This window comes from Sciurus vulgaris (genome assembly GCF_902686455.1).
Source record: "Sciurus vulgaris genome assembly, chromosome: 5".
Lineage (NCBI taxonomy): Eukaryota > Metazoa > Chordata > Mammalia > Rodentia > Sciuridae > Sciurus > Sciurus vulgaris.
Window position 1 is genome coordinate 79,021,316 of NC_136465.1, and position 25,813 is coordinate 79,047,128.

General features: G+C 37.9%; 1 protein-coding gene across 1 annotated transcript; it reads right to left on the reverse strand.

The window, feature by feature from the left end:
* Positions 1–892: 892 nt before the first annotated feature.
* TAS2R10 (taste 2 receptor member 10) lies at positions 893–1,867 on the reverse strand (the record flags this gene model as incomplete). Its single annotated transcript, XM_079141759.1, has 1 exon — positions 893–1,867. One exon carries the CDS (start codon positions 1,865–1,867, stop codon positions 893–895), a length of 975 nt encoding a protein of 324 aa, XP_078997885.1.
* Positions 1,868–25,813: the final 23,946 nt, after the last annotated feature.

A 25,813-nucleotide genomic window follows, 5' to 3' on the forward strand; every position in this document is an offset into this window, starting at 1 on the left:
TGCAAGGAATTTATCAAACGCCTTTCCATTAGAATTTCTCTTAAAATTTTTTCAACAATCTCTCTATATGGTATTTCAGTTCCTGGAACTCTGTGTGTGCATCTGTACTCATGTGCCTGTAGAGCCCTGGGCCAGAACATTTTATTTCTCTGATTTTTTCCTAGGTTAATCTTTTGTCCCTTGGTCAGAGACCATGTTGAGTCCTGTGGATCTGTGGTTATAGCAGAATCCTTACTCAACTCTAATTGGTTTACGACTTTTCATCTCAAATCACCGTACTGAGAAGTCTAAAGACTCATTTCATCTGTGTCCCGATCCCCTCTCCCCAAGAAGAACTCTCCTAATTTTCACTTCCACCAATATGACGATTGCAACTTTAACAAACTCATACCCAAGTTTAGAAAAAGAAAAAAAAAAAAAGGCACATTAGGATTTCAACAGTAGATATAGAAGTAACTTTCTAAATGATTAAAACTTCACACACACAAAAAGCACCTCTTTCTTTTCCTCAAGCCCATATCCTAAATGTCAAGATTGGTTACAGTTTTTGTCTTAGTTTCTTTTTCTTTGACTCTTCCTGAGGAAGAAGATGGTGTCAGTGTTTCAGGTTAGTCAGGTGAAGCGCAATAAAGAGGCTTGTTTTTGAAGTCTCTTCCCAACACAGTAATCTTTACCCAGAATCGTTCCAGGCTGACATTGTTCCTCTGGAAGAGTATGGGAAGAAGTTGAAGAGTCAGGAACTTGCACATGGGATTAAACTCTCATCAGAGAAAGAGATTCCCTGAGATGTAGTAAAAATATCATGAAAAAATTTAATGATGTTTAGTAACACAGCTGTAAACTAATCAAAGAATGTGATGCAAAAGAGGGAGAAAGGTCTTCAAGGATTTTCTCAATGGATTATTCTCTGGGAGCATGTATTTCTGTGCAAGCCTGTCTGTGAGGCTCTTAGAGTTTTTCCTTTATTACAGCACTTTAATTGCTGCAGTGCCTTCCAACAGGCTTGCTTTAGCTTGCTGTTTCCTAGAATTAAGATCAACGAGTGACCCCAGGGATATATGGCTGTGATTATGAAACCAAAACTGAATAGCACTTTGTTTTCTGGTGCACTACCACATGCTACTTCTATGATGATGCCTATCACATGCAAGATAAAGAGAATGAGAAAAGATGTTAAAACTTTCATGGCTTTCACATGAGCTTCTGTATTGAGGTCTCTGAATGCTGTGTTGTTCAGTTGCATCTGACTCTTGTGTCTCCAAAGGGAAATGATTAATAGGAAACAGGCAATTAGGGATACTGTAAAGAAGAAAGTGACTCCCAGATTGAGAAAAATCTGGTGAAGTAAGAACTCACTTCCACCTAAGTGAAGCAGCCATGATGTGTTTCTATATTTCATTTTACTATCATTAATCCCCTTTGCAACTTGTGGAAAAGTAAGTAACCATGACATAAACAAGCATCCAATCAGAAGGGTAAAAACCCTATTGATTCTTCTCTTCAGCCAGAGAAATATGTAGTGGGAAAAATTTGCTATCTTCAGAAAATAGTAGATGCTGAGGCTGGTAGCAAACCAGATATTCAAGTGATGGATGATTACTGCTAGGTAGCTAAAACATTCAACCAGATCACTAGAAGTGTACATATCTGGAGAGAAAAACTTTATGACTCCATCAAAAATTATAAACCATATCAGACAAATTCTGGAAATAGCCAAGCCAGTGAGAATACAGCCAAGCATAGAGAACCTCTTATTCTTGACACAGTCAATGCAGTTTACAAGTCCAATAAATCCATTCCCTACAACCCCCAGTACTAACTGAGTAATTGTGACAAAGAAGAGGATGTTTTCTATCACACTTGGCATATCTTCAATCCCCAACGGCACTTCCGTTGCATCCGTTTTAGATTACCTGCTCCAGAAGGAAACATATATTGGCTGCTTGATGAAGTGTGATTTTCTTCTCTTTCTCTAGATAAAGACTTCAAGGTCCCAGGAATGCCTGGTGATGATATTGGGAACGTCTTCATAGGAATCACTCCAGCTATTTCTATACAACTTACTAGTCCACAGAATATATACCTAGACGGAATGCCTACTTGTAATTTGTTAATATGCAAATGAGAGCTTCTGTTTCATGGATTTTCCTTGTCCTTCTGTGACTATTTTGCATTTAATAAACTGAATTGTGGAGTAAAAGTGCCAAACTAGACCTACAGGATATAAAACATAACATAATTAGATTTCACCTTTTTCAATACAAATCACCATCATTTATATTGTTCATAATCACAGTTTGAATATATAAAGGAAAAACTAGCATATAGAAGTAACAAATTAATGGAGCCATCATAGATGCTTATCCTGAAAAATTAATTGAACTTTTAATTAAAATGTAAGTTCTAGCCAGGTGTAGAGGCTCATGCCTCTAATCCCAGCAGCTGGGAGGCTGAGGTAGGAGGATCTCAAGTTCAAAGCCAGCCTCAGCAACTTAGCGAGACCCTAAGCAACTTAACAAGACCCTGTCAGTCTCTAAATAAAGTATTTAAAAAGGATTGGGGATGTGGCTTAGTGGTTAAGTGCCCCTGGGTTCAATTCCTGGCTCCAAAAAAAAAAAAAAAAAAAAAAAAGTAAATTGTTCTGTTGGCATAGTAAGTTTCACAAATATTATCTCACAGAGTTGTAGAGTTGTTGCTGTTTTTTATACGCATAGTTAACTGCATCCAGGAATGCAGAAGATCATGTTCACAACTTTTGACATGAAAGACCTTTATGAATAATTCCCTCATTTAGCATAGTTCATTTTGCAGGCATTCATTCCATAATTTATTCAATGAGTACTTCTTGAGTGTCAAATTACATCACGCACACTCTACTCTCTTCTTGTCACTGAAGGTAGATGAACTTTCCAAGTTTTTTTTAACTTATTTTTAAAAAGATTTTTCTCATTAGTTATACATGACAGTAGAATGCATTTTGATACATCGTACATAAATGGAGTATAACTTCTCCTTTTACTGGTTTTACATGATATAGATTCACACCAGTAGTGTAGTCACATAGGTACATAGGGTAATAATGTCCCATTCATTGTATTATCCTTTCTACCTCCAGACCCCCTCACCTCCCTTTGCTCCCCTCTGCCTAATCCAAAGTGTCTCTATTCTTCCCTAGTGCCACCACCATTGTAAGTCATATCAGAGAAAATATTTAACCTTTGGTTTTTAAGGGTTGGCTTACTTTGCTTAGCATAATATTCTCCAGCTCCATCCATTTACTAGCAAATTACATCATTTCATTCTTTTTTTAAGGTTGAGTAATATTCCATCGTGTATATACACCACATTTTTTCATCTATTCATCTGTTGAGGTGCACTTAGTTTGGTTCCATAGCTTAGTTATTGTGAGCTGAGTTTCTATAAACATTGATGTGGTCGCATCACTGTAGTGTTCTGATTTTAAGTCCTTTGGGTATAGGCCAAGGAGAGGGATAGCTGGGTCAAACATTCCAAGTTTTCTGAGAAATCTCCATATTGTTTTTCATAGTGTTGCACCATTTGCTGTCCCACAAGCAATGTATGAGTGAACCTTTTCCCCTACATCATCGCCGACATTTATTGGTGCTTGTATTCTTGATAATTGGCATTCTGATTGGAGTGAGATGAAATCTTAGAGTAGTTTTGATTTGCAGTTTTTCTAACTACTAGAGATGTTGAGCATTTGTTCATGTATTTGTTGATTGATTGTATTTCTTCTGTGAAGTGTCTGTTCAGTTCCTTAGCCCATTTATCAAATGGGGTATTTGCTTTTTGGGTGTTAAGTTTTTTGAGTTCTTTATATATTCTGGAGATTAAAGCTCTATCTGAGGTGCATGTGGGAAGATTTTCTCCCATTCTGTAGCTCTCTCTTCACATCATTGTCTAAGGTGTTTTGACTCATGGAGTTTGTGTTCTAATGAAGAAGGCAGAAAACATTCAAGGAAACCAATATATTGATCCAGAAGTTAAAAGCAAAATCTAGTACTTAGCCCATATTATGTTCCCAGAACTATGTTAAACACTTCATTATCATTTTTTTCATTTCAGTTTCACAATAAGCCTTCAAGACTTTAAGACAGGAACTACTTTTATCTTTGTTTTAAAAATGAACAAAGGGAGATATAGTGAGGAGAAGAGTCTGTTGCACTTACTCGGGCATGACTCCCCAGAGCGGAATCACAGAAAAGAGCCCACAGTGAAACTCTATCAGGCTGGGGAACGACAATGAATGACATTTAGAAAAAGAGAAGAAACAGACAGCTCAGTCTTCATATGGACTGCACATATAAGAATTGACAGATGAGAATATGTGGGGCATATCAACCATGCGTGAAGTGTGTATGAATACAAGAGAGGCAATTTCAGAAAGGAGCAACAACAAGAGTCACAGCAAAATGTGCCATCCTGGAGGCAGAGAACAGTCCTCACAACAACTCAGATCTCTTGATACCTTGACTTTGGATTTCCCAGATTCCAGAACTATGAGGAAACAAATTTCTGTTGCTTTTAGATCACCCAGGCTAAGGTGTTTTGTTATGGTACAAACAGACTAAGACTCCCACCCATACTAATTGATGAAACAAATAGATAAAACATCAGTAAAGCTGTAGAGAACTCCATGAATGCTGCCAAACAACTCGATCTGATCAACACAGAAGATAACGCATAACTCCAGAGAAAAACCTTCTTTTCAAGTGCACATAGGATTCACTGAGACTGATTTTACTCTAATTCATAAAATAATTTCCAATAAATGTGTAATCCTTAGAATAGATGTGATGGTGTTTTGTGAATCTCCACATTCAATTACAAATGTAGTGAATCAGTAGAACTTCTACATTCAGGAATGAAAGTGCTTTTCACCTTGAAAGAGAAGGAGTGGGGGTGGGGAGGGAAAGAAAGAGGGAGGAAACCAAAATAAATACTTTGCAATTATTTCATGTTTATATTTGTTGATGTGCTGTAATTTTTTTTGTAAATTTCCTAACTAAATCTATTTTGAATGGTGTTTCAATAAAAGTGTAACAAAGAAAGAATTGGTACTACCTTATTCTTAATCCTAAATCCCCAATAGTATACCTATATATTTACTTGGGTCTTGTTAGTTATAATTCATACAGTGTCTCAAAAATATCAAGAATATAACCAACAACAGGTGTTGGCGAGGATGTGGGTGGAAAAGTACACTCATACATTGCTGGTGGGGTTGTAAATTGGTGCAGCCACTCTGGAAAGCAGTGTGGAGATTCCTTAGAAAACTTGGAATGGAACCACCATTTGACCCAGCTATCCTACATATATATATACACACACACACACACACACACACACACACACACACACACACACAATGAAATATTACTCAGCAATAAAGAAGAATAAAATTGTCGCACTTGCAGGTAAATGGATGCAGTTGGAGAGTATTATGCTAAGTGAGATAAGCCAATCTAAAAAGCCAAAGGCCAAATGATCTCTCTGATAAGTGAATGAGTGAATGAGGATACATAATAGGGGGTGAGAGGGAGCAAAGAAGGAGGAAAGATGGATTGTATAGAGGAAAATGAGGGGTGAGCAGGGTGTGGGGGGAAGGAAAAATAACAGAATGAGATAAACATCATTACCCTATGTACATGTATGACTACACAAATGGTGCGACTCTACTTTGTGTACAACCAGAGAAACAACAGTTGTACACCCCATTCGTGTACAATTAATCAAAATAAATAAATTAGAGAATATAGTCTTATTCTACTACTTAAAAGATTTTCTGGCTATTTATAATTCTCGTCACTTTCAGAAATGGGGAAAGATGTTTGCAAAGTTTTCTAAAGCATTTCTGTTGAAATCCAAGAAATCTCTGTTACTTGAATATTTACCTTGCATGCAGTATGTTTGCTAAATCATTCAACTAATCTGAATACTTTTTCTTATTTCATTCTGTTTTAGTGGACTATGTATTACTTGCAAATTGTCCTTCTCCCCTTCTAAGACTGATGATAAAGCAGGAAGACTGATTCAGGCAACAAGGTTCATGAAATTATCTGAACCTAACACCAAGCTCTGGAGAGTGACTATCATTATTTTCCCAGTGTTTCACTTCTAAATATCAGGGAATTTTGTTATGTGTTCTATGGAGCTTCTAGATGCAGCCACAAATCCATCGTTTTTACACAAGTCATATTCATCCTTATGAGATTATTATGAAGAAAATTATCTTTTTTTCTGAACCCTTGCAGAAACATTTGGCCTATTCCATCATTACAAATGAAAATCAGTTTAAAATTGCTTTGTCCAATGAATAAATAAACAAATTTGTTTGGCTGATTGCCACAAGTTTGAAGACATTTTATTTACTCATGTTCTCCTTAGTTACTTATTAATAGCTCATATTTCTATATTTATTCTCAAAATTTTGCAGGAACTCACCAATTTTATGGAAAATAGTTTTTATTTTGCAATTATTCCCCCTCAGTCTTCAGTGACTTTTGAATTTTGTTCATTTTTTAAAAATATAATGTATCTATATCTTTGTAGTAAGGTACATCTATTGTTTTGCTTTCATTTCCAAACTTTTCCTCTAGGATTCAAAATATTTTCTTCCTCAGACTAACTATATGCCTTTATTTTCTTTTAGTTCTTTCATAAATTTTTATTTTTTTAAAATTTTTTAATTTTTTAAAATTTCTTTTATTTTATTGTAAACAAATGGGATACATGTTGTTTCTCTGTTTGTACATGGCGTAAAGGCATACCATTTGTGTAATCATAAATTTACATAGAGTAATGTTGTTTGATTCATTCTGTTATTTTTCCCTTGCCCCCACCCCTCCCACCCCTGTTTTCCCTCTATACAGTGCTTCCTTCCTCCATACTTGCCCCCCTCCCTAACCCTAACTCTAACCCTAACACTAACCCTTCCCTCCCCCCCATTATGTGTCATCCTCCACTTGTTAGCGATATCAATCGTCCATTGGCTTTTTGAGATTGGCTTATCTCACTTAGCATGATATTCTCCAATTTCATCTATTTGCCTGCAAATGCCATAATTTTATCATTCTTTATGGCTGAGTAATATTCCATTGTATATATATACCACAGTTTCTTTATCCACTCATCAATTGAAGGGCATCTAGGTTGGTTCCACAGTCTGGCTATTGTGAATTGAGCAGCTATGAACATTGATGTGACTGTGTCTCTGTAGTATGCTGATTTTAAGTCCTTTGGGTATAGGCCAAGGAGTGGGATAGCTGGGTCAAATGGAGGGTTCATTCCAAGTTTTCTAAGGAATCTCCACACTGCTTTCCAGAGTGGCTGCACTAATTTGCAGCCCCACCAGCAATGTATGAGTGTACCTTTCTCCCCACATCCTCGCCAACACCTGTTGTTGCTCGTATTCTTGATAATCGCCATTCTAATTGGGGTGAGATGGAATCTTAGGGTGGTTTTGATTTGCATTTCTCTTATTACTAGAGATGTTGAACATTTTTCCATATGTTTGTTGATTGCTTGTAGATCTTCTTCTGTGAAGTGTCTATTCATTTCCTTAGCCCATTTGTCAACTGGATTATTTGAATTCTTGGAGTAGAGTTTTTTGAGTTCTTTATAGATTCTGGAGATTAGTGCTCTATCTGAAGTATGATTGACAAAGATATTCTCCCACTATGTAGGCTCTTTCTTCGCATTGCTGATAGTTTCCTTTGCTGAGAGAAAGCTTTTTAGTTTGAATGTATCCCAGTGGTTGATTCTAGCTTTTATTTCTTGTGCTATGGGAGTCCTGTTAAGGAAGTCTGGTCCTAAGCCGACATGTTGAAGATCTGGACCTACTTTTTCTTCTATAATCTGCAGGGTCTCTGGTCTGATTCCGAGGTCCTTAATCCATTTTGAGTTTAGTTTCGTGCATGGTGAGAGATATGGGTTTAGTTTCATTCTGTTACATATGGATTTCCAATTCTCCCAGCACCATTTGTTGAAGAGGCTATCTTTTCTCCATTGCATATTTTTGGCCCCTTTGTCTAGTATGAGAAAATTGTATTTATTTGGGTTTGTGTCTGTGTCCTCTGTTCTGTACCATTGATCTACCTTTCTATTTTGGTACCAATACCATGCCGTTTTGGTTACTATTGCTTTGTAGTAGAGTTAAAGATCTGGTATTGCAATACCCCCTGTTTCACTCTTCCTGCTAAGGATTGCTTTAGCTATTCTGGGTTTCTTATTCTTCCAGATGAATTTCATAATTGCTTGCTCTATTTCTGTAAGGTATGTCATTGGGATTTCAATTGGAATTGCATTGAATCTGTATAGCACTTTAGGTAGTATGGCCATTTTGACAACATTAATTCTTCCTATCCAAGAATATGGAAGATCTTTCCATCTTCTAAGGTGTTCTTTAATTTCTTTCTTTAGTGTTCTGTAGTTCTCATGGTAGAGGTCTTTCACCTCTTTTGTGAGATTGATTCCCAAGTATTTTATTTTTTTCGATGCTATTGTGAATGGGGTAGTTTTCCTAATTTCTCTTTCAGAGGATTCATCACTTATGTATAAAAATGCATTGGATTTATGAGCCTTGATCTTGTAACCTGCTACTTTACTGAATTCACTTATGAGTTCTAAACGTTTTCTGGTGGAATTTCCAGGTTCCTCTAAATCATGTCATTAGCGAACAGGGATAGTTTGAGTTCTTCTTTTCGAATTCGTATCCCTTTAATTTCTTTGGTTTGTCTCATTGCTCTGGCTAGAGTCTCAAGAACGATGTTGAATAGAAGTGGTGAAAGAGGGCATCCCTGCCTTGTTCCAGTTTTTAGGAGGAATGCTTTCAGTTTTTCACCATTTAGAATGATATTAGCCGTGGGCTTAGCATAAATGGCCTTTACAATGTTAAGGAATGTTCCCACTATCCCTATTTTTCCTAGTGTTTTGAGCATGAAGGGGTGCTGTATTTTATCAAATGCTTTTTCTGCATCTATTGAAATAATCATGTGATTCTTGACTTTAAGTCTATTGATATGGTGAATTACATTTATTGATTTCCTGATGTTGAACCAACCTTGCATCCCTGGGATAAAACTCACTTGATCATGGTGCACTATCTTTTTAATATGTTTTTGTATGCAATTTGCTAAAATTTTGTTGAGAATTTTTGCGTCGATGTTCATTAAGGATATTGGTCTGAAATTTTCTTTCCTTGATGAGTCTCTGTCTGGTTTAGGTATCAGTGTGATATTGGCTTCACAGAATGAGTTTGGGAGGGTTCCCTCCTCTTCTATTTCATGGAATACTTTGAGAAGTATTGGAATGAGCTCTTCTTTAAAGGTTTTGTAGAACTCGGCTGAGAACCCATCTGGTCCCGGACTTTTCTTTGTTGGTAGGCTTTTGATGACTTCTTCTATTTCAGTACTTGAAATTGGTCTATTTAAATTGTGTATGTCCTCCTTGTTCAGTTTAGACAATTCATATTTCTCTAGAAACCTGTTGATGTCTTCGAAATTTTCTACTTTGTTGGAGTATAGATTTTCAAAATAGCTTCTAATTATGTTTTGTATTTCTCTCGTGTCTGTTGTGATATTTCCTTGTTCATTCCCAATTTTAGTGATTTGGGTTTTCTCTCGTCTTCTCTTTGTTAGTGTGGCTCAAGGTTTATCAATTTTGTTTATTTTTTCGAAGAACCAACTATTTATTTTGTCAATTTTTTGTATTGTTTCTTTTGTTTCAATTTCATTGATTTCAGCTCTGAGTGTAACTATTTCCTGTCTTCTACTACTTTTGGTGCTGTTCTGTTCTTCTTTTTCTAGGGCTTTGAGCTGTAGTGTTAGGTCATTTATTTGTTGAGTTTTACTTCTTTTATTAAATGCGCTCCATGAAATAAATTTCCCTCTAAGTACTGCTTTCATAGTGTCCCAGAGATTTTGATATGATATTTCTTGGTTCTCATTTACCTCTAAGAATTTTTTAATTTCCTTCCTACTATCTTCTGTTATCCATTCATCATATAATAGCATATTGTTTAATCTCCAGGTGTTGGAATAGTTTCTGTGTTTTACTCTTTCATTTATTTCTAACCTCAAACCATTATGATCTGATAGAATACATGGTAGTGTCTCTATCTTCTTGTATTTGCTAACATTAGCTTTGTGGCATAATATATGGTCTATTTTAGAGAAGGATCCAAGTGCTGCTGAGAAGAAAGTGAATTCGCTCTTGGTTGGATGGTATATTCTATAAATGTCCGTTAAGTCTAAATTATTGATTGTGTTATTGAGATCTATGGTTTCTTTGTTCAACTTTTGTCTGGAAGATCTGTCCAGTGGTGAGAGAGGCGTGTTAAAATCACCTAGTATTATTGTGTTACGGTCTATTTGGTTTCTGAAATTGAGAAGGATTTGTTTGACATACATGGATGAGCCACTGTTGGGGCATAGATGTTTATGATTGTTATATCTTGCTGATTTATGCTTCCCTTAAGCAGTATGAAATGACCTTCTTTATCCCTTCTGACTAACTTTGGCTTGAAGTCCACATTGTCTGACATGAGGATGGATACTCCAGCTTTTTTGCTGAGTCCATATGCGTGGTATGTTTTTCCCCATCCTTTCACCTTTAGTCTATGTGTATCTTTTTCTATGAGGTGAGTCTCTTGCAGGCAACATATTGTTGGATCTTTCTTTTTAATCCAATCTGCCAGTCTATGTCTTTTGATTGATGAATTCAGGCCATTAACGTTCAGGGTTATTATTGAGATATGATTTGGTTTCCCGGTCATTTGGTTCACTTTTTAAATTTTATTTATTTATTTGTTTAACACAACTTGGTTCCTCCTTTATTTGACAATTCCTTTAGGATAATTCCTCCCTTTGCTGATTTCCTTCTTTGTTTTTCATCTCTTCCTCATGAAGTATTTTGCTGAGAATGTTCTGCAATGCTGGCTTTCTTTTTGTAAATTCCTTTCGCTTTTGTTTATCATGGAAGGATTTTATTTCATCGTCAAATTTGAAGGTAAGTTTTGCTGGGTATAAGATTCTTGGTTGCCATCCATTTTCTTTCAGGGCTTGAAAAATGTTGTTCTAGGCCCTTCTAGCTTTTAGGGTCTGGATTGAAAAATCTGCTGCCATCCGTATTGATTTCCCCCTGAATGTAATTTGGTTCTTTTCTCTCACAGCCTTTAAAATTCTGTCTTTATTTTTATGTTAAGTATTTTCATTATAATGTGCCTTGATGTGGGTCTGTTGTAATTTTGTGTATTTGGAGCCTGATAAGCCTCTTGTACTTGGTTTTCCATTTCATTCTTCAGATTTGGGAAATTTTCTGATATTATTTCATTGAATAGATTGTTCATTCCTTTGGTTTGTTTCTCTAAGCCTTCCTCAATCCCAATAATTCTTAAATTTGGCCTTTGCATGATATCCCATAGTTCTTGTAGATTCTGTTCATGATTTCTTACCATCTTCTCTGTTTGTTCAACTTTGTTTTCAAGGTTAAATATTTTGTCTTCAATGTCTGAGGTTCTATCCTACAGGATATGCTTTCTATGGAGTTCTTAATTTGGTTTATTGTTTCCTTCATGTCAAGGATTTCTGTTTGGTTTTTTTTCATTATCTCTAACTCTTTATTGAAATGATCTTTTGCTTCCTGTATTTGCTCTTTTAACTGTCGATTGGTGCGATCATTCAATGCTTGCATTTGCTCTTTCATCTCATCGTTTGCTTCCCTGATCATTTTAATTATGTACATTCTGAACTCCTTTTCTGTCATTTCTTCTGCCGTGCTGTCATTGGGTTTTATTGTCCTAACATCTAGATTTGTTTGCAGTATTTTCTTTCCTTGTTTTCTCATATTGTTCAGGTATCAATGGACCGCTGATATATTGCAGATTTCCTCTATTGACTTACAATGTCCCTGAAGATTTCTATATATATCCCCTCTTAGCCTTCAGTAGGCTGAAGTCTTGGATGAAGTTCACAATGTGGTGCTCCACAAGGAAGCTGCCTCTCTAGGAGTGGTGGCTTTCAGGTGGGGTATATTCCCTGCTAGTGGGCAGAGGTGGCTCCACTTGTTGACCAATGGTCATCCAAAGGGGAACTAGACTGTAGGCTGAGGCAAGGCCTTTTTGTGCCTGTGTCTCTGGTTTTACCGTCTTTGTGGGGAAACCTCACCCAGCAGTGAAGACTCACCTGGTGGGGAGTTCTCATTGGTCATTTCCCTCCTAGAGGTTCCCCTCAATTTACAGCTACCTCCTGGGCTGGGCTTCCTTCCTCTGCAAAGTTCCCAGGGGCCCGGCCCTACCTCCTGGGCCTGGGAGCCCCACCCTTTGCAGATGAATCTCCTTAGGTGCCCCTCCTCAGAGAATCTGCCCGCAGGCCTGGAACCTTCACTCCACCCCTAAGCATGTCTCTGTGGGGCTCTTCCACCAAGAAGCCTGTTAGATCCTGGGACCCTGCTCTGCACCTAATCACCTGGCAATGCGGCCCCTCCTCTGAGCAGCCACTTCGGGCCCTGTACAATTGCTCTGAGTCCCAGAGACCCGCCACACACCTCTTCTTCCAGACAGCCGCCCTGTTCTGGTGTGGTCACTAGGAGTCCAAGCAACTCCCTGCGTGCCTCCTCCCACCAACCACCCGTAGCCCGGGGCAATCAATCACTCCGAGTCGAAGTGACCCTCCCCATTCCTCCTCCTCCTCCTGGTAACCCCCCCGGGTGTTCAAGAGTGGTCGCTCTGAATGCTCTGAATCCACGTGACCCGCTGCACGCGTCCTCTGGGTAACCGCCCGGAGCTCTGGTGCGGCCACTCAAGAACAAGCGACCCACCGCGCTTCTCCTCCAGGCAGCCCTTCCTCTGGGCCGCCGCCCGGAGCCCCAGTGGTTGCTCCGAGTCCCAGTGCTGTGCTGAGCAGCCTCCTCTCCGATACTCCCAGTTGTCCAAGTTCACTGCTCAAGCGTGGGGAGGGCTGTCTCGCCGGGCAGCTCTACTTCACAAAGTTCCCTGCGTTCCGGGACTACCGCCCCATCCGGGACGCCTCCCCAACAGGAGAGACTCTCCCGGCTGCTTTGAGTTGGTCCCAAGTCTCTCTATATCCCCTCTTTTGAATCCTGAGTCCTGGAGCAACAGGAAATGCAGCCACCCTCTAGGCCGCCATCTTGAAACCGCCTGGCTCAATCCATAATTTTTTATTAAATGAAGACAATAAATTTAAGATTTTAAGCTAGCATCCTTTCCTGCTCAATAGTTCACAATATTAATCAAGATTTTTTTTTTAACAAGATTTCAATCAAGAAGTCTTGGAATCTTCTTAATCGCAATGAAATAAGAAAGAGTATTCAGATTAGTTGAATGATTTAGCAAAGATACTGCCTGCGACTCAAAGAATCGATGGACACACTCAAAAGCAGACCTAATCAATAGTCAAGAAGGGAAGATAGGTCAAAATGTAGCCACAAATTGTTTTTTAAGGTTACCTTCCCTACTGTCACCAATGGACAACCTCATACCACCACCACTGCCATCCTTGAATTAACTTCCATGAAAAAAAGGACAGTTGACATTTTTCAGTTCCTCTCCAGAATCTCCACCAGACCACACATTTTCAGATCACTTCTGCAAGACTCAAAGGAAAGCACTGTGGTGTCTTGGTTAGGCAGCCGGTCAAAGATAAACTTTATGTGAAATATACTTAGAAAATAACCACCAACTAATTACTCTCTGGGTTACAAAGTTAGACCATGTCAGAATCTTGGCATGAGGAAATTGCTCCTATGATCTAAGAGCAAATAAGTTGAACAAGGCAGCACATTCTTTCACTGATATGTGATTTTAAAAAATCTAAAAATAGAGAAAGGTCTCACTGTGTCTTCCTACTTTCTCTTGCCAACCTGCCTCTGGAGCCTCGGTGGAGTGCTGGAAGATGTAGTTTTTCCTTCTTGGATTTCATAGAATGACATTTAAATATCATTTGAAAAAGGAAGATCCAAGATGGCGGACTAGAGGGAGGTTGCTTTCCTTGTCGCTCCATAACTCCGGTTTCAAGCAGAGGATATCTGTTTCTCGGTGAGGCAGATTTTGCTGCTTATCGATTCCCTGCTGTTTAACCCATTTGTCTGCTGTGATGACCTACAGTCTGCCAGCATATCGACGCCTTTTTTGAATGCAGATTGCTCACTATCAGGGTCTATCATCCCCCATTTGCCTGTCTCTCGCTTGTCCATCGCCTGCCTTACAACTATCCATCACCCAACGCACGAGGTTCACCTCCCGATTGTCCGACAACAGTCACCAAACTGATTGCTGACCGCCAGTGGAGCACCAGCTGACTGCTGTTGCCTGGAAGTTCACTGTCACAGTACCTGCAGGTTTGATTTCATGTGGCTGCCGCCATTTTGAGGCAACAGCCAGGCCCCGTAGGACCCCTGGCCGGACTGACTGAGCCCCGTCTCCAGGATACCTCAGCCTGACCGATCACTCCCTGCCACTGGGGCCCTCACATTCACTGACTGCTCCCTGCCACCAGGACCCCCAGAACACCTGACTGTGCCCTATCACTGGGACCCCAGACTGACTGATTGCACCCGGCCTCCAGGATCCCACAACCACACCAAACACACCGGACCTCCAGGACCCTGCCGGACCAACCACATCCTGCCTCCAGAACCTCCAGCTGACCACGTCCACCCCTGAGCTGCAGCTCCCCATTTGCCAATACATTTCGAAGCCAGAGCAGCCATCTTGAATAATCCTGGAAGCCAGAGCTCCAATCGTTGGGTGGGGCAAATCCCATCCTGCAACACCTGCTGGAGGCTTGAAGCTCACTTTCAGGTACCTCTCATGCATCAGGCTACTGAACACTGGGAGGTTTCATTAGTATATGAGCGTCATACTGTAGATTTTCTTTTTCTCCTTTTTAAAAATTTAAGTTTTTATTTCTTTACATTTCTTGCTCTCCTTTCTTTTTGTTTACCTGTTCCCTCAGAGACTCTTTCTCCCTTTTTTGCATGCTAACATCCAATTTCTTTTGATTACACTCTCACCCTTTCTATTTTCTAGAACTTCTGTATAATCTTTTCTTATCCCATTAACAGCCACATTCTACATCCCTCTGCATCCTCTTTGTTCTCCCTTAGAAACTGCAGACCTTATTGCAAACCTGTTTGTTTTACTGAAGATAATATTTGAACTCATTCTATTTACTATGACAATTTTGTTATTGTCCCCATAGGGGCTATTTGGTCTAGGATTGCATAGTGTCTGATTTGGGCACTGCTAATATTGATCTCCCCTTAAAGAAAGGGTTTTGGAAACCTATAGGGCCACTATAAGCCTATGGGGGAAATCTGCAATACCCCAGATCTGCACTGCTAGAGGGGAAGATACATGAACAACATGAAAAAACAAGGGAAGAAAATTATTCAAAAAAATCTAGATTCTATATTAATAGAATCCAATGACAGTATGCTAGAAGAAATGTCAGAAAAGGACTTCAGATTATACATGATTAAGATGATTCATGAAGCAAAGGATGAGATAAGAGAGCAAATGCAGGCAATGAATGATAATACCAAAAGCTGAAAGAGCACCTGCAGGAAGCAAAAGATCATTTCAACAAAGAGATGGAGATTCTAAAAAAACAAAAAAAAAAAACAAAAAAAACCCAAACGGAAATCCTTTAAATGAAGGAAACAATAAACCAAATAAAAAACTCAATGGAAAGCATCACCAAAAGACTAGACCACCTGGAAGACAGAACCTCAGACAATGAAGACAAAATATAGAATCTTGAAAATAAAGTTGCCTAAACAGAGAAGATGGTAAGAAACCATGAACAGATTCTCCAAGAACTATGGGACATCATGAAAAGACCAAATTTAAGAATTATTGGGATTGAGGAAGGCACAGAGATACAAACCAAAGGAATGAACAACCTATTCAATGAAATAATATCAGAAAATTTCCCAAACCTGAAGAATGAAATGAAAAATCAAATAGAAGAGGCTTACAGAACACTAAATGCACAGAATCACAACAGATCCACACCAAGCACATTATAATGAAAATGCCTAACATTCAAAATAAAGATAGGATTTTGAAGGCCACGAGAGAAAAGCATCAGATTACATATAGGGGGAGACCAATACGGATAGCAGCAGACTTCTCAACCCAGACTCTAAAAGCTAGAAGGGCCTGGAACAACATATTTCAAGCTGTGAAAGAACATGGTTGCCAACCAAGAATCCTATACCCAGAAAAACTAACCTTCAGATTTGAAGATGAAATAAAATCCTTCCATGATAAACAAAAGTTAAAAGAATTTACACATAGAAAACCTACACTGTAGAATGTTCTCAACAAAATATTCCATGAGGAGGAAATGAAAAACAACAATAGAGGTCAGGAAAGAGAGGAACTACCTTAGAGAAAAACCACTCAAAGGAGAAACCAAGCCAACTTAAAAACCAAAAATAAGCAAAATGACTGGAATACAAATCATATCTCAATAATAACCCTGAACGTTAATGTCCTAAACTCATCAATCAAAAGACATAGACTGGCAGAATGGATTAAAAAGAAAGATCCAACAATATGCTGCCTGCAAGAGACTCATCTCATAGAAAAAGACATCCACAGACTAAAGGTGAAAGGATGGGGAAAACCTACCAAGCACATGGACTCAGTAAAAAAGCAGGGGTTTCCATTCTTATACCAGAGAAAGTGGACTTCAAGCCAAAGTTAGAAGGAATAAAGAAGGACATTTCATACTGCTTAAGCGAATCATAAATCAGGAAGACATAACGAAATATTTATGCCCCAAACAATGATGCATCTCTATACATCAAAAAATCCTTCTCAATTTCAGGAACATTATGGACCACAACACAATAATTCTGGGTGACTTTAACGCACTGCTGTCACTACTAGATAGATCTTCCAAACAAAATCCAACCAAAGAAACCATAGAATTCAATAACACAATCAATAACCTAGACTTAATAGACATATATAGAATATTCCATCCATTCAACGAGTGGTTTCACTTTCTTCTCAGCAGCACATGGAACCTTCTCGAAAATAGACCATATGTTATGCCACAAAGCAGCTCTGAGGAAATGAAAAAAAAAAAATAGAGATACTGCCTTGTGTTCTATCAGATCATAATGGACTGAGAGTAGATATCAATGACAAAATAAAAAACAGAAATTGCTCCAACACCTGGAGACTAAATAATATGCTATTGAATGAAACATGGATATCAGAAAACATCAGGGATGGGATAAAAAAATTCTTAGAGGTCAATGAAAATGATGATACAACATATCAAAATCTCTGGGACACTATGAAAGTACTAAGAGGAAAATTCATTGCATGGAGTGCATTCCAGAAAAGAATGAAAAGTCAACAATTAAATGACCTAACATTACAGCTCAAAGCCCTAGAAAAAGAAGAACAGAAAAACAGCAAAACTAGTAGAAGACAGGAAATAATTAAAATCAGAGCTGAAATCAATGAAATTGAAACAAAAGAAACAATTCAAAAAATTGACAAAACAAAAAGTTAGTTCTTTGAGAAAGTAAACAAAATAGACAAACCCTTAGCCACACTAACAAAAAGAAGGAGAGAGAAGACTCAAATTACTAAAATACATGATGTAAAAGGAAATATGACAGACACCACTGAGATTCAGAACATAATGAGAAGCTACTTTGAAAATCTGTATTCTAACAAAATAGAAACTACTGAAGACATTGACAAATTTCTAGAGACATATGCTCCTCCCAAACTGAACCAGGAGGACATACACAATTTAAACAGATCAATAACAAGCAATGAAATAGAAGAAGCCATTAAAAATCTACCATCCAAAAAAAGCCCAGGACCAGAGGGATTCTCAGCCAAGTTCTACAATACCTTCAAAGAAGAATTCATTCCAATACTTCTCAAAGTATTCCATGAAATAGAAAAGGAGGGTACCATACCAAACTCATTCTATGAAGCTAATATCACCCTCATACTCAAACCAGGCAAAGACACATCAAGGAAAGAAAATTTTAGACCAATATCCTTGATGAATATAGATGCAAAGATCCTTAACAAAATATTGGCAAACCATATCCAAAAACATATTAAGAAAATCATGCACCACGATCAAGTGGGGTTCATCTCTGGAATGCAAGGATGGTTCAACATTCGTAAATCAGTAAACATAATCCATCATGTCAATAGACTTAAGGATAACAATCATATGGTTATTTCAATTGACACAGAAAAAGCATTCGACAAAACACAACACCCCTTCATGCTCAAAACACTAGAAAAAATAGGGATAGTAGGAACATACCTGAACATTGTAAAGGCTATTTATGCTAAGCCCATGGCCAACATCATTCTTTTTTTTTTTTTTTCCAACATCATTCTTAATGGAGAAAAACTGAAACCATTCCCTTTAAAAACAGGAACAAGACAGGGATGTCCTCTTTAACACCACTTCTATTCAACATTGTCCTTGAAACTCTAGCCAGAGCAATTAGGCAGACTAAAGAAATTAAAGGGATATGAATAGGAAAAGAGGAACTTAAGCTGTCACTATTTGCTGATGACATGACTCTATATTTAGAGGATCCAAAAACCTCCTCCAGAAAACTTCTAGACCTCATCAATGAATTCAGCAAAATAGCAGGCTATAAAATCAACACGCATAAATCTACAGCATTTTTATACGCAAGGGACAAAACAGCTGAAAGGGAAATGAGGAAAACAACCCCATTTGTAATAGCCTAAAAAAAATAAAATACTTGGGCATCAATCTATCCGAATAGGTAAAAGATCTCTGCAATGAAAACTACAAAACATTGAAGAAAGAAATTGAGTAAGACCTTAGAAGATGGAAAGATCTCCCATGTTCTTGGATAGGCCGAATTAATATTGTCAAAATGGCCATACTACCTAAAGTGGTATACAGATTCAATGTAATTCCAATTAAAATCCCAGTGATGTACCTTACAGAAATAGAGCAAGCAATCATGAAATTCATGTGGAAGAATAAGAAACCCAGAATAGCTAAAGCAATCCTTAGCAGGAAGAATGAAACAGGGTGTATCGCAATACCAGAACTTCAACTATACTACAAAGCAACAGTAACAAAAACAGCATGGTATTGACACCAAAATAGACAGGTAGATCAATGGTACAGAACAGAGGACATGGACACAAACCCAAATAAATACAATTTTCTCATACTAGCCAAAGGGGCCAAAAATATGCAATGGAGAAAAGATAGCCTCTTCAACAAATGGTGCCGGGAAAACCGGAAATCTGTATGTAACAGAATGATACTAAACCCGTCTCTCTCTCCCTGCACAAAAACTAACTCACAATGGATCAAGGAACTTGAAATCAGACCAGGGACCCTGCATCCTACAGAAGAAAAAGTAGGTCCAAATCTTCAACTTGTTAGCTTAGGATCAGACTTCCTTAACAGGACTCCCATAGCACAAGAAATAAAAGCAAGAATCAATAAGTGGGATAGATTCAAACTAAATAGCTTTCTCTCAGCAAAGGAAACTATCAGCAATGCAAAGAGAGAGCCTGCAGAGTGGGGGAATATCTTTGCCACTCATACTTCAGATAAAGCACTAATTTCCAGAATATATAAAGAACTCAAAAAAATCTACAGCAGGAATACAAATAACCCAATCAACAAATGGGCTAAGGATATGAACAGGCACTTCACCGAAGAAGATCTACAAGCAATCAACAAACATTTGAAAAAATGTTCACCATCTTTAGTAATAAGAGAAATGCAAATCAAAACCACCCTAAGATTCCATCTCACCCCAATTAGAATGGCTATTATCAAGAATACAAGCAACAATAGGTGTTGGAGAGGATGTGGGGAAAAAGGTACAGTCATACATTGCTGCTGGGGCTGCAAATTAGTGCAGCCACTCTGGAAAGCAGTGTGGAGATTCCTTAGAAAACTTGGAGTGGAACCACCATTTGACCCAGCTATCCCACCCCTTGGCCTATACCCAAAGGACTTAAAATCAGCATACTACAGAGATACAGTCACATCAATGTTCACAGGTGCTCAATTCACAATAGCCAGACTGTGGAACCAACCTAGATGCCTTTCAATTGATGAGTGGATAAAGAAACTGTGATATATATATATATATATATATATATATATATATATATATACACAATGGAATATTACTCAGCTATAAAGAATAATAAAATCATGGCATTTGCAGGCAAATGGATGAAATTGGAGAATATCATGTTAAGTGAGATAAGCCAATCTCAAAACACCAAAGGACGAATGATCTCACTGATAAGCGGATGATGACACATAATGGGGGGTGCAAGGGGGTCAGAAATGGAGGAAGGAGGGACTGTATAGAGGCAAAAGAGTGGTGGGAGGGATGGGGGGAAAGGAAAAAATAACAGAATGAATCAAACGTCATTACCCTTTGTAAATGTATGAATATGCAAATGATATGCTGTTACTCCATGACAAACAGAAACAACATGTATCCCATTTGTTTACAATAAAAATAAATTTAAAAAAATAATTAAAAAATTACAAAAATAAATTTCATCTGGAAAAAAATCTAAAAGTAAAACTGGGAAATATTAAACTTCTAGACTTACCTGACACTATTAACTGAAAAAAACGTCATAATTAAAATCTGCTTTGGGAAGTTAATAATCTGTGGCTATCATTTAGTTACCACAAAATGCAAAAATGTTCCAACAGACAGGAGTATAGCAAATTGCAGAAATACGCAGGTTTCCAGACAGTTCAGATTTCCTTAGCACAGCTGGGTAACATGCTTCTTTGGTGAGAAAAGTCAAAAGAATTGTTATGGTCAGTTTCCTACAGACCCCAAGGGATAGCTGCCTGGAACAAAGTCATACCTAGTGTCTGTGAATTGCAGTCTTTCTGGTTTAAGCCACATCTCAGTTCCTGTTCTACACCACGAGAGCCTGAGGGTTCCTACTGCATTTAAAGTTCCCACATTCCAGTGTGGTGCCCGTGCAATTGTTGGCATTCAGGGAGCGGAAGTGCCTGGCCCTTGCTCAAAGGGCTTTGTACAGGGCTGTGATGTTGGGGTACTACAGGAACATGGTCTTTCTGGGTGAGGATGAGCTCCCTTTAGAAGTCAGATCTGCCCTATGTATCCCTGTGTTTTTCCTCAAGTTCCCCCTGGGATGCTCTTCATTGCTTGACAGAGATTGAGCCATGTTGACTCAAAAGGGAAAAGCTTCATGTTATTGGATATCTTGAGAATATACTTAGGCTAAATTCCTGGTTTCAAATACAATTGAATTGACTTGCCGTAATTTGTTATATAAAATATCTCGGCTTTCATAGGAACATTTAAAGTTCTCTAAACATAACTTACTGGGTTTTGTTTGAATTTAACTGAATTTTTTTTTTATTGTAAACAAATGGGATACATGTTGTTTCTCTGTTTGTACATGGCGTAAAGGCATACCATTTGTGTAATCATAAATTTACAGAGTAATGTTGTTTGATTCATTCTGTTATTTTTTCCCTTCCCCCCACCCCTCCCACCCCTCTTTACCCTCTATACAGTACTTCCTTCCTCCATACTTGCCCCCCTCCCTAACCCTAACTCTAACCCTAACACTAACCCTTCCCTCCCCCCCATTATGTGTCATCCTCCACTTATTAGCGATATCATTTGTCCTTTGGCTTTTTGAGATTGGCTTATCTCACTTAGCATGATATTCTCCAATTTCATCCATTTGCCTGCAAATGCCATAATTTTATCATTCTTCATGGCTGAGTAATATTCCATTGTATATATATACCACAGTTTCTTTATCCACTCATCAATTGAAGGGCATCTAGGTTGGTTCCACAGTCTGGCTATTGTGAATTGAGCAGCTATGAACATTGATGTGGCTGTGTCTCTGTAGTATGCTGATTTTAAGTCCTTTGGGTATAGGCCAAGGAGTGGGATAGCTGGGTCAAATGGCGGGTCCATTCCAAGTTTTCTAAGGAATCTCCACACTGCTTTCCAGAGTGGCTGCACTAATTTGCAGCCCCACCAGCAATGTATGAGTGTACCTTTCTCCCCATATCCTCGCCAACACCTGTTGTTGCTCGTATTCTTGATAATCGCCATTCTAATTGGGGTGAGATGGAATCTTAGGGTGGTTTTGATTTGCATTTCTCTTATTACTAGAGATGTTGAATTTAACTGAATTTTAAAGAAAAAATATTTGGGGGGGGGGGGAGCGTTTATGGGAATTGAACCTAGGAGTGCTTTAGCACCGAGATGCCTCCCTAGTGCTTTCTATCTTCTATTTTAAGACAGTGTTTTGCTAAATTGCTGATGGTCTCAATATATTGCTGACTGACTTTAAACTAGCAATCCTATTGTCTCAGCCTCTTGGGTGGCTGGGCTTATAGGTGTGTACCTCTGCGCCTGGCTGAATTTTAAAATTTTGTTTCCAATACCTTATTGTAATAATTCTTCTTATCTATTTTATTATGTATTTATTTCTATGCTAAACTAATATTTATAAATTTAAATATCTAATTTTATAGGAAACATAACCAGTTTGTTGAACTTCATGTACATATTTCTGTTACTTATGACATTTAATGTTTTTTCACAAAATTTCAAAATTTCTGGAAATTGCATTTTTTGATTAATCCATGAAGACTGCATTCTTCCTTGTCTTCCAGTTAAATTGAATTCTGTGTAAAGTTTGCCTTGTCCTACTTGACCATCCTACACTCTTCTGTTGTTCTCTTGGCTATTACTGGCTGCTTACGTGTTGACCACTTCTGGACATCTGACGCCTCCATCAATCTCCATGGCATGGCCAAAAGTTATTTCTACACTGAACTAATACAGCTCCTCATTACAAGCCATTCCCTGCTGTTGGTCATATGTCTTTTAATGTTACTTAGATTTTCATGATGGCCTTTGTGAATTCAGCGTTTGTTAATTCTATGCAAATGCATATTTTAATTTTTATTTGTTCCTGTTAGCTGTATGTCTGCTAATATGTAAAGCAAGAGCACCACTCACTTTATATGTTCTTGTGAGGGACTGAACTAAGCCATCCAATGGAAGGATTTCAAATAATTAGATGAGACCAGCCAAAAAAAAAAAAAAAAAGAAAGAAAAAAAATTACTTTTTTTTTTTTTTTTTTTTTTTTAATGCCAGGTGGAAGAGATTTAGTCTAAAAATCTAATATATAGAGGTGTGAGGTTCAGTGGTAGAGCAATTATCTAGCCCACGAGACATCAAGGGTATGACAACCAGCACTGAAAAAAAAAAGAAAAATCTAACATATAAGATTGGTAGATATGTATTTTAAAAATATATTATTTCATTAATAATTTTGGTTGTGATTTTTAAAATATTGAGGTGGAATTCACCCAACTTATATAACCATTTTCAAGTGGTAGACATTTTAGTCAACAGTGCAGGGACATTTCATGCACTGACCAGTGTGAACGCCCACTTCTATCTATTTCCAAAGCACTTCCATCACTTCAAAGGAAAATCTCTCACCCTTAAGCAGTTTCTCCAAATTTTCCCCTGTCACATGCCTGGAAACCACCAATCTCTATTTTGTTTTGAATATTTCGTATCTTTTTCAATATTATTTTGGCTATTTGTGGCCTCAGTTTCACATGAATTTAATTATTTTTTTCTACTTTGGAGAAAAAGTCTGTGGAATTTCAAGAGCATTAGCATGTAATGTGTAACTAGCTTTGGTAAATATTATTTTAAAATCTGAAGGTTTCTAATTCACAAATATGAAATATTTTCTCATTTATTCAAGTCAGCTTTAATTTCTACCAGCAACATTTTGTAGTTTTCAGTTGACATGTCCTTCAGCTCCTTAGCTAAATGTATTCCTAGGTATTATATTATTTGGATTCTGTTATAGATGGAATGGTTTTCTTTATTTCCTTTTTAGATTGTACATCATTGGTGTATAGAAACATAACCGATTTTCCTGTATTGATATTGTATTCTGTGACTTTGTTAACATCCTTGATAGCACTAGTATTTTTAATATTCAAATGAATTTTATTGACTTTTCTATATCATGACCATGTCATCTATGAATAGAGATTGTTTTTCCTTTTCCGCTCAAAAAAATAAAAGAGTGAACAGTTAGGGTCAATGTCTCCCTCTCTCTATAAATATCTATATCTACATTTGTTCTATGTCCTATTTAAAAATAGACAATTTTGCAGAATTTCCAAGGCAGTGTCTCTTCATTTGACACAGTTAATATAAAATCAGGTAGTCAACTGATAGGTCTTTATAAGTGCTCTGGCATTAATTAGATGCCCTGTGGGGACAGTCTTACTCAAAGTGAGCATAACCCAAGCAATATGGCAATAAGATGAAGTTTAAGATGATATCTTAATTAACAAATTAATCCTTACCTCGGCCTCTTCTTTCCTGAGGACCTGATCTAACAGATTTCTAGACCAAGGAAAGGGTTTCACTCTTATGCTAATAAAGAATTAGGTCATAAATTAGGTTAAATACTTTCTTTATACACTCACATTATCCAACCTATACACATATCTACTAAAAAAGCTAGTGGTTATCTGAGCTTGGGAAGAGTTGAGGGAGGGAAAGGTAAAGAAAGGATCAGTTACATCAGTTAAAGGAAAAGGCTGGGACTTTGCTCCTTCGAATCAACTAGTGTTTGGTTAGAGGCTGCTTCTGGGAGGGATATTAACTTAGATGAGACAGCTGCCCTCAGTCAAGGGAACATCTTAGAAAAGGCTGGAGCTATGAGTCATCATCAGCCAGAATTCTTAAAAGTAGGAAATCAGCTCATCCATCCCAACATGGGGATCTGGTGTCACACATTACAGTCCACTCTTGGGGCCTCTTAGATCCACTTGGTTCATATTGTTAGTTGTAATCCATAGAGGTGCACTTACTACTGACTTCCAGTTGGTCTCTGTTCTAAGAAAAATTTTAAGGCTGGTGGAATTGACTATGGCACTGCTCCCTGTTGCTGGTCTGCAGGTTGCAACTGATACTCATCATCTCCTTCATCTACTGCCAATTCTAGATTTTTTAAAACTTCAACTGCAATGTCTTCTGGTTTAGGTGGCTTCCTGGGAGCATGCCTAGACTTTCATTTCTGTAGGATCAGAACCCTGATCACAATGCCCTGTTCACCTACATTCTGCTGCACGTGCCCATCAAGCAGGGGTGACAAACTAGTTGTATTAGTCAAATTTCTTCAGAGAAATAGTGTATGCCTATACTGATGTTACATATACATGTATATCTATATATCTGTAGGAAAATATGAGAGAGAGGAGAGAGAGAAAGAGAGAGAGAGAGAGAGAGAGAGAGAGAGAGAGAGAGAGAAAGTCAGGGAGATTGCAGGGGTTGAATAATTGACTCATGCAGTTGTGAATGGCAATCTCAAAGTCTGTAATGTAGACTGGTAGGCCAAAAATTTGGTCAAGAGTTGATGTTTTAGTCTTGAGTCCAAAAGCTGGACATTCAGGCAAAATTTCTGTATTAGTGTGGGAGACAGAATTTCTTCTTTGAGAAATCTATCTTTGCTCATAAGATCTTCAGTCACATTATGGCACACCTGTGTAATGGAAGATACCCTACTTAAAGTCTACGGATTTAATGCTAAAGACATCTAAAGATACCTTTACACTAACATCTAAAGAACTGGACGCCTTAGTCTAGCCAAATTGACACATCATATTCACCCATGCAGACCATCTATTCCCAATCTGACACCTATAC